The following is a 13,885-nucleotide window of genomic DNA, read 5'->3' as shown; positions in this document are numbered from 1 at the left end:
AAGTAGTGTGCCCAACAGCTTTTAACGCAGCTATGTGATATTGTGAGACATTAAAAGAGGTAGTACTCCCGTTTAACCATGGAGGTTTCTGAATCTTGAGGAGAGGACATGGGGTAGGGGTTCTGGGAGAAGCACCACCGTGGCCAGGGTAGGCACTTGGGGGGCTTAAAGTTAGGGCTTTTTACCAACTAACTAGTAAGAAGATACGTCAATATTTCAAACAGTATGTTCGTACTGGTTCCTGCCTGCTGAACCTCAGCCCTGCTCAGGCAGCCGAGGGGGTATAGTTGGGACCCCAGAGCCTGTGGCAGGGGGCTCTCCAGGTGGACAAGGCTGTGCTGCTAGGAGATGCAGCCTTTGAAACTGCAAGGCAGAGACCAGCCGGGTGAAGACCCCTCCAGGGCACATGCCAGAGTAAGCAGGACCCATTAAAAAGCCAGCACCTCCACCCCAGTGCCCAAGAAGAAGCCACCCAGAGGGTAGATGCTGGCCCTGAGCAAAGACAGGATGCCCCTAAAGTGGCTGAGCCTGCTCTGGAGCGCCTGAGAGCATCCTGGCATTGCCTCGAATCAGCAACATCCAGGTTTTTGTTGCTTGATGGCAGGAACTCAAACTAGTGATTAAATTGGGTCCTAGAGAAAGAGACTTTCTTGTTTGCTTGCAGCTGTGAAGTTTGGACTGGGAAATTTGTATTCACGGCATAAACTATTTATATTCAGCTACTGGGGTGATTTGAAACTCATCCACTCCTCATCCAGCCAGTGTTTAGCCAGTGCCCATGTCAGGCACTTTTCTTAATCAGTTCACCCAAGTCGTGTCTCTCCTCCCTTCTTGCCTTTAGTACTTCTCACTAGCCCTCTCCATATCACACCAGTCTTGAATCATACTGGCTGAGACTTCTACTTGAGTCCTTTCTGTGTAGCAGGCTCCATGCCGAAAGCTTTACGAGCTTTGTTGCATTGTTGAATCCTTACTATGATAGTCTGGGGTCACTGAAGCAGGCACATTTTACAGAATCGGCAAAAGAGAGGAGAGGTGGGTCATCCAAGGTCACAGAGTTAGTAGCTGTGGACCCAGGATTCAAACCCAGTTTGGCTGAGAAACTGGGAAACGGATCTCTGTACCACATCGGCACATTATTGTAGGTGCTCAAGAAATATTTGAGAAATGCCCAAGTTAGCCTCCCTGTCCTTACCTCTCCAAGAATAGGGCTGTCCAGAATCTCTGCCTGGCCTTGGTCACCAGCTTCTCAGAAAGACAAGACTTTTATAACCCGAGCTCTGAAATTCGGGTGGAAAGGAGCAGGGCAGGAAGTCCAGCCTCCTGGCGGGGTTTGCGCTCAGCGGAGCCCTTCAGTGGAGGGAGAGGTCCTCTTGGCACCAGACTGTTAGGGGCTTCTGACTAAAACTGGTAGGGCCAGTCACTGGGGTCCCAGCATCAGGCTCTAGTCCTGGGTCAGCAGACCCCAGGGAGGAAGTGTGTGGGGGCCCTGTGATTTGGGCGGTAGGCCCTTTCCCTTAGGAGCCACTTCAGAGCTATGGAGCCTTGGGCAAGGCCTCCATCTGAGCCTCCAGCTCTCAGGAGGGACCCAAGGAGGCTGATATTGCAGGATGCAGAGGTCACAGAACCCAAGGGAGCAAGGATGGATGTTGGGGTATGTGTGGAGGAGAGCAGGTGCGGGGTGGAGGCAGGCATGGGAAGGGCCCAGTGACCACCCGCGGCCGCTCCCCATGCCCTTTCCATATATGTCACCCATGCCATGCCTCTGCAGCCAGACAGGTCTGGGTTCAATTCCCCACGGTCACTCAGTAGCTGTGTAAGTGTGGGCCAGTTACTTTCCCTCCTGAGCCTCACTTTTCATGTCTGCAAAATGGGAATAATAAATCTATCTATGTCTTTTGGGTATTGTGAAGAGTCAGTGGGGCAAGTCATGTGGCTGTCAGAGCCTGGAACATAGGAAGGGTTCCCCAAAAGTTGCTTAGTTAATAATTAATTAAATTTTGGCTGTTCTGGGTCTTCGTTGAGACTCATGGGCTTCTCGTATTCCAGAGAAGAGGCTCTAGAGTGCATGGGCTCAGTAGTTGAGGTGTACGGACTTAGTTGCCCTGTGGCATGTGGGATCTTATTTCCTCAACCAGGGATCGAATCCACTTCGCCTGCACTGGAAGGCAGATTCTTAATCACTGGACCACCAGGGAAGTCCCCAAAGTTGCTTATCTTATTTTTGATTTTACAGATGAGAAAATGGAGACCCAGAGAGGCTAAGTGATCTGCTCAAGGTCACACAGCATGTGTGTGACAAAACTGGGATTTGAAATAAAGGCTCAGAAAGGAAACTGGCTACCCAGTGAAAGGGAAATTCAATGTTACTATGTACACAGCTCCAAGGACCTCAAGTCCTTACTTCCAACCAAACTGCTCTGCGAAGGTCCTCTCTCGTGGGTACTGGTACCACATGGTAAATACGTGTAACCACCTGCGCCAACATCCCCCAGCCGGTGCAGCCGTCCCAATGGTGGGCAGGACTCACTTCTAGGAGGGTTTTAGATTTTTCCATAGGGTTCTCCTTGTGGATAATTCCTTTCCCTTTCACCATCAGGGATGCAGTCAGGGCAGGTGTTAAACTCCATTCTTGAGCTGGATGCATGGGGCAGAGGGGCTGGTTCTAGAAGGCAGCAGCTGCACAGGAAATGCTAGGATAATGCTGTTAGCTAATGTCAGAACTAATGGCTAATGTTAATATTGTTGGGGACAATATTTCAGATGGGATGAACTTTTTCTAGGATCTCGTAAAATCATGGACTTTTTGCTTGGAAGATGCTTTAAAAGTGGGGAGGTCCTCCTTATTTCTGTTGGTTGGGCTTCAACATTACTGTCAAGTGCTATCATCCTGCCTCTGGCAGAAAAAGGCTGTAGGGTAAATTTCTTCATCTGAGCCACCGAGGGCTGGTGCAGGATGTTGGTAGAAGTACAGATATCGCACAAGGTCTCCCTTCCCTTCCAATATCTGGCTTCTCTAAATAGAATAGGAGGGAATATTTTGGCTGAAGTGCCGTGGATTCTGTTGACCTTATTGACTAGTCTCTGCTAAGAGATGGGAGATTTCCTGAGTGTCTCCTCCATAAAAGGGAAGCTCTGGAAAGAGCTTGTACACAGAGAGGTAAAAGACATCTTTACTCTTGTTTCTGAGCCTCAGTCTATTCATCTGTAAAATCGGAACATTAACCCACAGGAAGTGTTTAGCCCTGTGCTGGGAACTGAGTAACTCTAAGGGAACAGAGGCTATTAGTTGTCCTGTTATTTTGAGGAACAAGAAAACTGGGTCATTGTCCTGCTGTGGATTCAGATGGGAGGCTGGGGCAAGTGGGTGAGGCTTGGGTGCCCACCATTTCAATGACTCTGTGGTCACTTGAATTCTCATCTGTAAGACAAATACAATGATTCCTTTGAGGCAGGAAGAGTTACTGTGATATCACTTGGTGTTTGTTGTTTGCTGCTAAGGGTCAGAAGGAAGCCAAGGACTTTTCCTTCCCCCAGTCCAAGAAGGGGCTGAAATCTTGGAGCTTTGGATCTGGGGCTCCTGCCTTGGAGGTGTACAGGTGCTTCTTGTGCTTCAGGGTGCAAATTGGAAGGGGATTGGCACAGAAGACCACCTCTCTTCTTCTTTATGGGGGCCAGAGACCCTGCAGAGTGATGAGGGAGCAGAGAGTAGAGTGAGGCAGTATGGTGTAGTGGTTAGGGGCTGCTTGGTAGTCAGGCTGAGCCGTCAGAGCCTCAATGTCTTCACTTGTCAAGTGAGAGATCCATTGGCTGTAGAGAAGGCTGTGGGACTGAAGGTCTGTAAGATCCTTGCTCCTGCAGAACAAATGCTCATCTTGGTTTGGGTTCCCCAGAAGCAGAGCTTGAGACCAGGATTGAGAGTGGGTAGTTGATTTGGGAGGTGGTGCCAGGAGACATTGGTAGGAGAGGGGGAAAGTGAGGCAGGGAGGGAGACAGCCCATAAAAGTGTGTATCAAGCAAGCGACCCGTGGACACCTGGGGCTCAGTCCCTCTGCGGTGCTGTGGGAGCCACTGTGGAGAGGTTCCCTGCTCCCATGGGGTAAGATAGCAGGATTACTTATCCACCAAACTCTAGGAAGCCAAGGGATCTGGGTGGTCAGAACCCGGGAGCCATGGCCATGGCTGTTTTGGACAAGTGCCCCAGCGTGGCCAGAGGTCCACGCCGCTCACCTCTGACACAGGATCTTGAGGCAGGGTGGCCATTTGTTCATCAGGACAAGATGTTACCAAAGACCAGAGGTCAGCCCCATCCTCCAGGCTCCGCGGAAACCTCACAACCGAACCTTGTAGGACTCTAGGGAGACAGCGGAGCCCCGCCCCAGACAGGATGGAGATGGACTGTCTCATGTTCCTTGTGAATCGGGGCTCAAAATCCCAGGTTTAAAACGACTTAGAAAAATAATGGAATCTGGTGTGTGGGATATGGACCGCAAAGCATGGCTGGGGGCCAAGGGTGCGTGGGAAATGCAGCACAGGGCCTGAGTGCTAGCGCCCTGTGTGGGCCTAGCCAAGTCCTGTTGGAGAAACGCCTTTCTGGCTGCCTTTCCATGTTTCGAGGTGTTCTTACAGCTGTTTTTACTGTGAAGTTGGGTAGCGTCTTTTCCTGAAACACCTGCCCGCCCTTTCCTGGCAGGCCCCCATGGGACATGAGCTCTGTGTGCTGGGATGGGCCCGAAGGCTGGAGAACAGAGGACTTATTGTCTGTCCCCAACCTACTGACATCAGGGGAGACAGGGACACAATGGCAGTCACGCACCGTCTCAGCTGGAAGGGACTTCAGTGATAAGACCCAACATCCTGGAGCTCAGGTAACAAGAATGACAATGCCGTCACCCATGGATGGCATTGTTTGAGCACTTCCCAGGTGCCGGGAACCATTTTCTCTCATTGCATTCTCACCACAGCTTTCCAAGGTAGGGACTACAATTCTCCCCATTTTACAGGGAAGGAAACTGAGGCCCAGAGAAGGGGAGCCACATCCCAGGGTCAAACAACCATTGAGGGGTCCAGATCAGAGCTCAAAGCCTGCCTCCAAGAGTCACGCTGTTCAGTGAGCCCTGGACTCGCCACATCACCAAGGTCAACTCAATATGTGTCCCCGCCAGACAGGTTATCCTAACATTGGTGGTCTAGAAACTGACATGGAAGGCAGGAGGTGGCAACTGGCTTTCTCATTCCTGAAACTCAGGGAGGTGGTCAAAGTCTTGGGCCTCATCCACATGTATTTTGATGTCACCAAGACATGGCTTGGACGTGGCCCTGATTGACTCAGATGTGCTCGAACATGACCTAGATGTGGCTCAGATGTCTGGTCCCTAAGCTTACCAGGGGGCAAAATGACCCTGAATTGGGACAAAGACACACTCCGGACTGCAAGATTCACAAAGTTTATTCATTGTAGGGAGGGACAGACTACAGCGCTGGCTCCCACACTCTCACTGAGACACAGCCTTCCCTGGAGGACCACAGTGCAAGTCTTCACTGGGAGAGAGGAAAGTGGGCTGAGGTTCTAAGAGGAGGCTTGGGTGACCACAAGGGCTTCCTGGAATTGGAGGAGAAAAGTCAAAAAAATTTTTTTTAATTTATTTATTTTATTTATTTGACTCCAGCGGGTCTTAGTTGTGGCCTGTGGGATCTAGTTCCCTGACCAGGGATTGAACCTGTGCCCCCTGCATTGGGAGCACGGAGTCCTAGCCACTGAATAGCCAGGGAAGTCCCCTCAAAACATTTTTTAACATCCTGCCCTGTTGTGGCTTATGGTGGTTTGTCCTTCACTAGGTGACCGCTAACATTGGGAGTCAGGACCCTGAACTCATAAAGGGTTCTTGGAAGGGTCAGAGTAGGAGGGTCTGTGTGTGACCAGTGACACCACGCAGGTGTCTGGGGCACGGATGAAGTACCCGGGCGCACAGTCTGGGCTTATACAGGACAAGCGTCTCCACTCCAGCAGATCACCAAATCTCGCAAGAAGTTTCGTCAAGTGTAGATTCCTGACTGTATCCATTGGGTCCTAGGCAGCTAACGTTTTTAAGAACACTCTGATTTTTCGGGGGAAACTAAGTGTGATGCAAGGAATGGAACCTATTAGATTCTCCCCCAAATTTCTACTATGATAATTTTCAAATATGTAGCAAAGTTGAAAAAACTTTATGCTGAATATTTGTATACTCACCACCTAGGTTCTACCGTTAACTTTTTTCAAACCATACTTGTTTGATCTCAGATCTATCCATTTATTCATTCCTTTGACTAGATTTTAAAATATAAGACTATAAACACGGTATCAGTGTGATGCTAGTCCTAAACAAAGGAATAGAGCAAAACAGGAAATTTGGAGAAAACATAAAAAAAAAAAAGAGTGAAATGATATCTTTCCAACCCAAACTGCCAATGATGAATTATGGTTTGCAACTTGATTTAAAAAAAAAAAAGAAGAAGAAGAGAAAGTTGCTAAATGCCCCCTAATAAGAGATACATGAAATACACTAAGCTCTAGCCACCCAGTTATATGGACACCGGTTGCCCATCCAACATGAATTAAGTGCAGCATGTGTCTTAGATAAACTGCTTATGTGATAATTGAATCATTTTATGTAATAGTTCACTAGTGCATGACCTGTATATTCAGACATCCCTGCCTAGAAATAGGCAGAGCTGGATTTGAACCAGTTCTTTGGTCCCTGAGTCTAGACTTAGCCTCTTTTGTTATCATGCACAGTATGTGGTCATACTTCTCCATCAAAGCCAGCTGAAGTATGGACAGATTTTGAAGGTGGGCAGCTGAAAATAAGTCAAATGTCAACATGTCTTTGGAGACAGTTAATAAAGCCTCTTTCCCTTCCCCCTGCCTGAATGACAGGTAGGATGGAAAAGGCTGGAGGCACATAACCCCAGACTGGGACAGGCACCCTTTTCCACGTACAGACTAGGACACAAGGCCCTGAGAGGAGAAGGGACTTGCCCAACATCCCCATAAGTGACCTGGGGAGCTAGGATTGAATGCAGCCCCTATCTCCCACCCCAGGGCTCTCCCTCTGACTGTGCCCTCCCTGGGGGAGGGTGTTTAACTCCACTCACCTTGGTCAGAGACAATGAAATCGACTTAAATCCCAAGTTTTTCACCATTGACACTGGGATCCCAGATCTTAATTTGCCTGAAATCACAAATGCGGTCAGAGACTTGTGAGCTGGTGGTGGGGTTGGGCAGCTGTCAGTGGGCTCACAGTTCCTGCACGTGGCACGCCTGATTCAGACTTCTGCCTCTGCTTCCTGTCCTCTGGCTCTGGCATCCACCCTGCCTCGTCTCCCCATTCTTTGGCTCCAGCCCCAGCTTCTGGCTGTTTCAAAGGGCACCCTCACATCTCTCACATTCCTGCTCAAGAACCATCAGGGGCTCCCATCATCCACAGCAGAGGGGCTTATACTTTGAGATTTCTCGCTCTAATAAAACAAAGACATGAAAAAAGCAGGGTGGACATAGGTTACCAGTTCACCCACCCCCAGGACCTGAGGTTCAGTAAGAATAATCCCCCCTTTTCTCTTGGCTTCCTTCACTAGTGACACAAATAGTAATGCCAGCTACAGCCAACAACAGCAAGAACTGTTAAGCACTGGCTGTGTCAGGCGCCCCCTCTCTTCTCTGTAAAAACCTCTTCTTTATGCCTCTGAGGGACGTGTTGCTATTTCCCCATTTTACAGATGGAGAAACTGAGGCTGAGGATGATAAGGTAGTTTGTTCAAGGCCAGGTAGCCAGCAGAAGAATCAGCACGAGAGCCCAGGTGTATCAGAAGTCCATTGAGCATGCTCTGGTTGTTTCCATTTCTGTCTCTCTCCTGCTGTTAGCCCATGAGCCTGGGACATTGCCCACACCCTCTATGGATGTCTAAGTTCTGGTGTGAGGGAGCAAACTGGGCTGGGGTGTTGGAGATGGGAGAGCGCATTTCCAGCTGGATTGACCCGGAAGGCTTCCTGGAGGAGGCGGAATTAATTTGAACAAGGCTCTGAGGATAGGTGGAAAATAAATGAAAGGGGCCCCACATGGAGGCACAGGCAGGAGAGGTAAAGCGCCTGCCCTCAATGTCCTGGGGAGCAGGGAATCAGACAGCAAAGGGACGCACCATTCTCGTTTGGCAGCAGGATGGAGGTGAGGATCTTGGTGGTGATGTTGTTCAGAAGCTTAGGCTGTGAAAGAGAAATGGCCCCGTCACCCTGGCTGAGAGTCTGAAGTCCTCTCAGCCATTCCTCAGATGGGCACGGCCCTGCCTTGTGGTGAGGGCAGCAGGTGAATATGCTGAGTCTCAGATTCCCTGCTGGTCAGAGTTGCCAGGGCTCAAGGATCAGACATGCTGTGGGGGGAGCAAACCAGCTGGCCCTAAATCAGGCAGGTGGGGAGACTGTGGTGCATTCTGGGATGCACACCTGGCCTCCAATCTCTAAGGCTCCACTGCTCTGTTTCAGCAGAATTCTCCAAAGGAATTTCATCCTGTTTCCTGAGTTTTTGACTTCTCAAAGGAAGCCAGACGTCCCGATTTTCATGTGGAATCCACCCCATTAAAAATATTTAAGTGTATACCTGTGGCGGATTCATGTTGATGTATGGCAAAACCAATACAATATTGTAAAGTAATTAACCTCCAATTAAAATAAATAAATTTATATTAAAAAAAAAGAATTAAGAGGCAAAACAAAAGGGTGGAAAAATATGCCTCCCCCACCCAAACCAAGAAACAAATACCCCACCATGGCAGAAGAGAGGATTCAGACAACTTGAGATCTCTGATTCATTTTGACTTTCAGGGCAACTGAGGATTCAGGAGAAGGGGCTGCCCAGGGTCACTGAGATGAGTCTATATGAGCAAAATGTGTTATAAAATAGATTTGTTTTCTAATTTATGGTCAAAACTTTACAGAAGGTAAGTCTGTGTGTATCTGTGTGTTTGCGAATGTGTAGACTCTCAGCTGTATCTGGCATACAGTAGGTGCTCAGTAAACACTTGAGCCAGGCGGTTGGACTTTGTGGCTAAGATTGGGAAGGCTGGCCTGCTCACCATGGAGCTGCCTGTGGGGACCTTATTCAAAGCCATTCCTAGGCAATGTCTCCTTTTGCGGTGGATCATCCTGGGCAATCTCCTGCATCCCCAGGGAAAATCTGTTCATACTCACGTTGAACACACCGATGTCTGAGTTCATCAGATGGATCCGATCAGCTCTGCAAGAGAAGATGCCCATGAGGCTGGTCCCTTGGAGTCGCATCCATTCATCCATCCATCCATTCATTCAACAACTATTTACTGAGCACCTACCATGCACCAGACATGGCACAGGCTCTGGATACAGCAGGGACCCACATGAAACCCTGGCTTCATGAGCTTACATTGTAATGCCCTCCTACACTGGAATGAGCTTACATTGCAATGTGCGGGGGAAGCGGGGGAGATAGCAGGCACATGGTTGCCCAAAAAGCAGGCAGAAAGATCACCCCCCCGAGTGAGGACCATCGTGAATGGAGGAGACCATCCAGGCAAGGTGGTCTTTCCCTTTCTGCCCATCCCCAAGCAGCCTTCACGTGATACTCACACCCCAGAGGTTCAAGACACTGGGTGTTTAAAGAAAGCAGTGGTCACCAGGCAGACTCATTTCCATCTCCAGAACCTTCTCAGTAATTTTTGCATTTACCTGATTTCGTTAAAGCTGAACACAAGTAGGCCATCTTCGACGTAAAACTGAATGTCCGAGGAGGCTTCCTGCAACAAGAGAAACCCAGGACCCTTTTATTTAGAGGATTTTTGTCAGGGGTTGGGTGTGGGGCTCTGCACGGAAGTTCTGGGGTCAAGCTGACATGGTCTGAATCTCAGCTGTTGGCTGTGACCTTGGGAAAGGGTCTGACCTCTGTGGGCCTCAGATTCCTTCTCTGTGGGTACAGGGCTGTTACCTGTACCCATGCCCCAGTGAAAAGGTTGCGCATAGGATTGCTGCTGCTGACAATGATGACAGGAGCCAATGTTCACGGGAGCCCTCCTTGTGTGTCAGATGGTGTTTTATGAGCTTTGTCTGATTATCTCCTTTGATCCTCATGACTCTGTGAAATAAGTCCCATTATTATCCCATTGTAGAGGTGTGTAAACTGAGGGACAGGCCGGATGGTGACTGTTAACCAGTTATTATTATTGCAAAAGTCAGAAGCTGAGCCAGCCTCAAACACAGGTATATACATCCAGCATCTTGACCCTTAGACTCAGGTGAGCTGAGTACCAGGCTCCAGGGCAGCTGCACCCAGAGAACAGACTTCTCTGGCAGGCCTGGGCTTGGAGGTCTTTTCTTAATTTTTAATTCTTTTTAGGCTATGCCAGGTGGAATGCTTTTGAACTGTGGTGCTTGAGAAGATCTTGGGAGTCCCCTTGGACAGCAAGGAGATCAAGCTAGTCAATCCTAAAGAAAATCAACCCTGAATATTCATCGGAAGGACTGGTTCTGAAGCTGAAGTTCCAACACTTTGGCCACTTGATGTGAAGAGCCAACTCTTTGGAAAAGACCCTGACACTGGGAAAGATTGAGGGCAGGAAGACAAAGGGGTGGCAGAGGATGAGATGGTTGGATGGCACCACTGTCTCAATGGACATGGGTTTGAACAAACCCCAGGAGGTAGTGAAGGATAGGGAAGACTGGCATGCTGTAGTCCATGGGGTGGCAAAGAGTTGGACACAACTGAGCAACTGAACAACGCATGTGGAATGTGGGTCTTAGTTCCCTGACCAATGATGGTGGCCTTTGAAAAGTGCCTGCTATTGGCCATGGAAGGGAAGTCCCCAGGGAGTGAGGCTGGCTGGGGTCGGTCCCCTCTCCCTGCTTGTCAGGGGATCAGGGTATCCCCACATCCTCATGGGAAGCCAGGGCACCATGCACCCTGTAGCTGTGTGAATGGTGCCCACTGACAAGGCGTGTGGACAGCTTGCACAGGGCCTGCAGCCACCCTCCTGTAAGGAGAGGGTAACGTTGGCCTCCGACAATCAGGTGCTGTCCAGACTCCTTGGCTAGGCATGGAAGGCCTTGCTTATCCAGGGCCCAACCATGGATCTTGCCTCGTCTCTTCCTTCACCTTGTCCTCTGTAGGATGCAGTGGTGCCCCACTCAGATCCCCCTTTTTTGGTTGGGGCACCCATTCCTCAGCTGCTGAGTGTCGCTGCTGCTAACAGTTCCCAGCCGTTCCCTGGTCTGGGGACCTGTTTTTGCTGGGAGGTTATGTTCTTCCTACCTTGGGGGCAGTTAGTGACCAGTAACTGACAGACAAGGGCATACAAGAGGCTGGCCTTCCTGTTTCAGCCTGGGCTCAACCCCATGGCGCCACCATGCTCCAGAGCTCACTGTGGGATGAAGCAGAAGCCAGCTTCCAGCTGAGGCCACATCCTTGCTCAGTCCTTCTCCTGGGAGCTCTCCCCCAGTACAGCACTTTTCTAAGGGTCTTTGTCTTGGGCCTGTTTCTAGGGGTCCTACCTAAGATATCTTCTACTGGGCCTGTCCTTTGATGAGCCCACCCCCAGATCTTTATCCACAGGGTCCTTTTAAATGGAAGCTCTGAGATCTGACCTGCTTTGTTACTGAGAAAAGCAATTCAGAACTTACTTGGAGATGACTTAGTTCTGTTTATCTTTTGGAAGAGGAAGAGGAATTATCCCCTTTCCTTCTAGGCCTGTGGTTTGGATAGAGCCAATCCTAATCTCCCAATTTGGGATGTGTGTGTGTATATGTGTGTATGTCCCAGCTCAGAAAATTTACATATTTCATTTTTCTGGTCACGCCGATTGGTTCATTAGTAAGCATTTGACCCTAAGTCATCCAATGAGAGTCAGTTTTGGAACTTTTGCTAGAACTACTGGGAAAGAGAAGCTTTTCCATTGAGGTTGCCACGTTGACAGGTTATAAGCCTGATGTGGGTTAGGGGCACTTCCAAGAAGGGACAAACTGCCTGAGGATGAAGGCAACACAAGGAAAAACAAGGCTGCCAGATGGGAAGAGAGAAGAATGAAGATGACATTGTTTGAACACCTGATACAGCTATTCTGGAAACCAGCACTGACCTGGACTTTTCAGGTATATGCTGCTGCTGCTGCTGCTGCTAAGTCACTTCAGTCGTGTCCGACTCTGTGCGACCCCATAGACGGCAGCCCACCAGGCTCTGCCGTCTCTGGGATTCTCTAGGCAAGAACACTGGAGTGGGTTGCCATTGCCTTCTCCTTCAGGTATGTGAGCTAATGCAATTCCCTTTGTGCATGTGAATTAAATGTCTGCTTAAAGATTCTGACTAATTAAGAGTTGAGCCACCAAAGCCCCTGATTCTTGGTTCAAAATTCCCTTCCCCTAGCTCCGCGAGGTAATAAGAGTGGCAGAAAGGTTTAGCAAAGCAAGAGAGGGTGAACAAGAACAGTGAACAGGGGGATTCCCAAGGTTGCTGCCAACGTCTCAGACAACTGAACTCACGATGCCCAGGGTGAAGAGGGGGCGGCTGTCTTTATCTGTGGCGAATATTTCCAGCACGATCAGTTGGGCCACCTTGGCATTGCCCTGGTCCAGAATGAGCATTGGGGTCGTCTGACTCATGATCTTCACGATCTGTGTGGGCCCCAGCTGCGCTGCTGCCTGGAAGGACATCAGACCCACATGACGCATCCCAAGTGCGTCCCCATAGTCCACGAGCCCCATGTGGTCCCGTGAGACTGGCCACTGCCCACCTTCCTGGACTCCCCCATTCCTCTCTGTGCTTCCTCAGATCCTGGAATAAATTGTTGTTCTGCCCATCTCACAGTCTTTGGTTTGGACTCTCCCTCCGTCTGGAATACGTTTTCCTTCAGGGAAGCCCTCCCTCATCTCCCAGGGTGGTTCAGATACCCTGGCAGTTCTCCTATAACCCCTAGAATCTATCTGTCCGTCACCACTAACTGTCCTGTTAGAGTGAAATCTCCATGAGGACAGGGAGCAGTGTGTTACAGTCACCAGTGCTGGGGGGACAGAGTGGTCCCACACCTCCCTCCCTCCCCAGATGCCAGCAGACAGACCACAGCAAACCCTCCAGGCTGCAGATGGCAAATGGACCAACCGTTTCGTCGATCACCTTGATGCTTGACCTCAGCTGGCGGGCTACCTCAGGAAGCTGAGGAAGAGAGGAGGTCAGAGCTGGTCAGCTGGTGGGGAGAGGGGAGACACACCTCCAGCAGTCCTGCTGCCGGGATCCCCCAAACCCCAGAGAAGCTGGGAGAGTCTGGTGGCCCAGTGCACGTGTCTGCGCCTGGTGGGAAACAGCCTCTGTGTCAGTGGCTGTTGGGAATGCAGTCCCAGCCAGCCTGAACGTTTACTGTGGATTGGTGGTGCCTGTGGGTCTGCGGGCAGCTTCCTGTTCTCAGAGGACACAGAGAAGCAACCCAGTTCTTACTAGAGTCGTGAATGTGGTTGCTGGTGACCACGCCCCTTTCCCTGTCATTCCAGGCCCTCGTCCTGACTTCTAATCCCCAAGAACTTGGTGATCTGTCAGCTGACTTCAAGTCCTGCCCTGCTCCCCTATCTTTGGGCCAACCCTGCCCTCTTCTGGGCCCCATCAGTCACCTGGAGGAGATGGCACACCCCAGTGGACTGGTGGTGGTTTTCTGTTGGGCTGGGTTAATAAGGATTCCGTGGCTGTGACAGAATCCAGGCTCAATAGGGAGGAGGGCCCTGGGAGATGAGCGATGTCTGCCGTGGGCCCTGCAATGGACGGCAGCCGTGCATTGCTGTCCCCGGGCCAGTCAATATCTAAGATGCCCTTTGGACAGAACTGTTATCTGATAGAGGAAGCAG

The 13,885-nt window shown here is 50.1% G+C and overlaps 1 protein-coding gene across 3 annotated transcripts in view; it reads right to left on the bottom strand.

Moving 5' to 3' along the window:
• Positions 1-5,427: 5,427 nt before the first annotated feature.
• The window catches only part of BPIFB1 (BPI fold containing family B member 1), a 23,598-nt gene continuing 15,140 nt past the window's right edge, over positions 5,428-13,885 (bottom strand). For 2 of the 3 annotated variants that reach the window (XM_005214500.5, XM_025000324.2), the window contains 7 exons: positions 13,152-13,205; positions 12,536-12,694; positions 9,737-9,804; positions 9,224-9,269; positions 8,179-8,242; positions 7,138-7,214; positions 5,432-5,602 (listed from right to left, as the gene is read on the bottom strand). In XM_005214500.5, coding sequence (XP_005214557.4) covers positions 5,570-5,602; positions 7,138-7,214; positions 8,179-8,242; positions 9,224-9,269; positions 9,737-9,804; positions 12,536-12,694; positions 13,152-13,205 — 501 coding nt within the window. In that variant the 3' untranslated portion in view covers positions 5,432-5,569. 3 annotated transcript variants of the gene reach the window in all.

Source organism: Bos taurus, chromosome 13 (assembly GCF_002263795.3).
Source record: "Bos taurus isolate L1 Dominette 01449 registration number 42190680 breed Hereford chromosome 13, ARS-UCD2.0, whole genome shotgun sequence".
Classification (NCBI taxonomy): Eukaryota; Metazoa; Chordata; class Mammalia; order Artiodactyla; family Bovidae; genus Bos; species Bos taurus.
The sequence above is the reverse complement of the archived record's forward strand: the minus strand, read 5'-3'. Positions and strand labels throughout refer to the sequence as shown.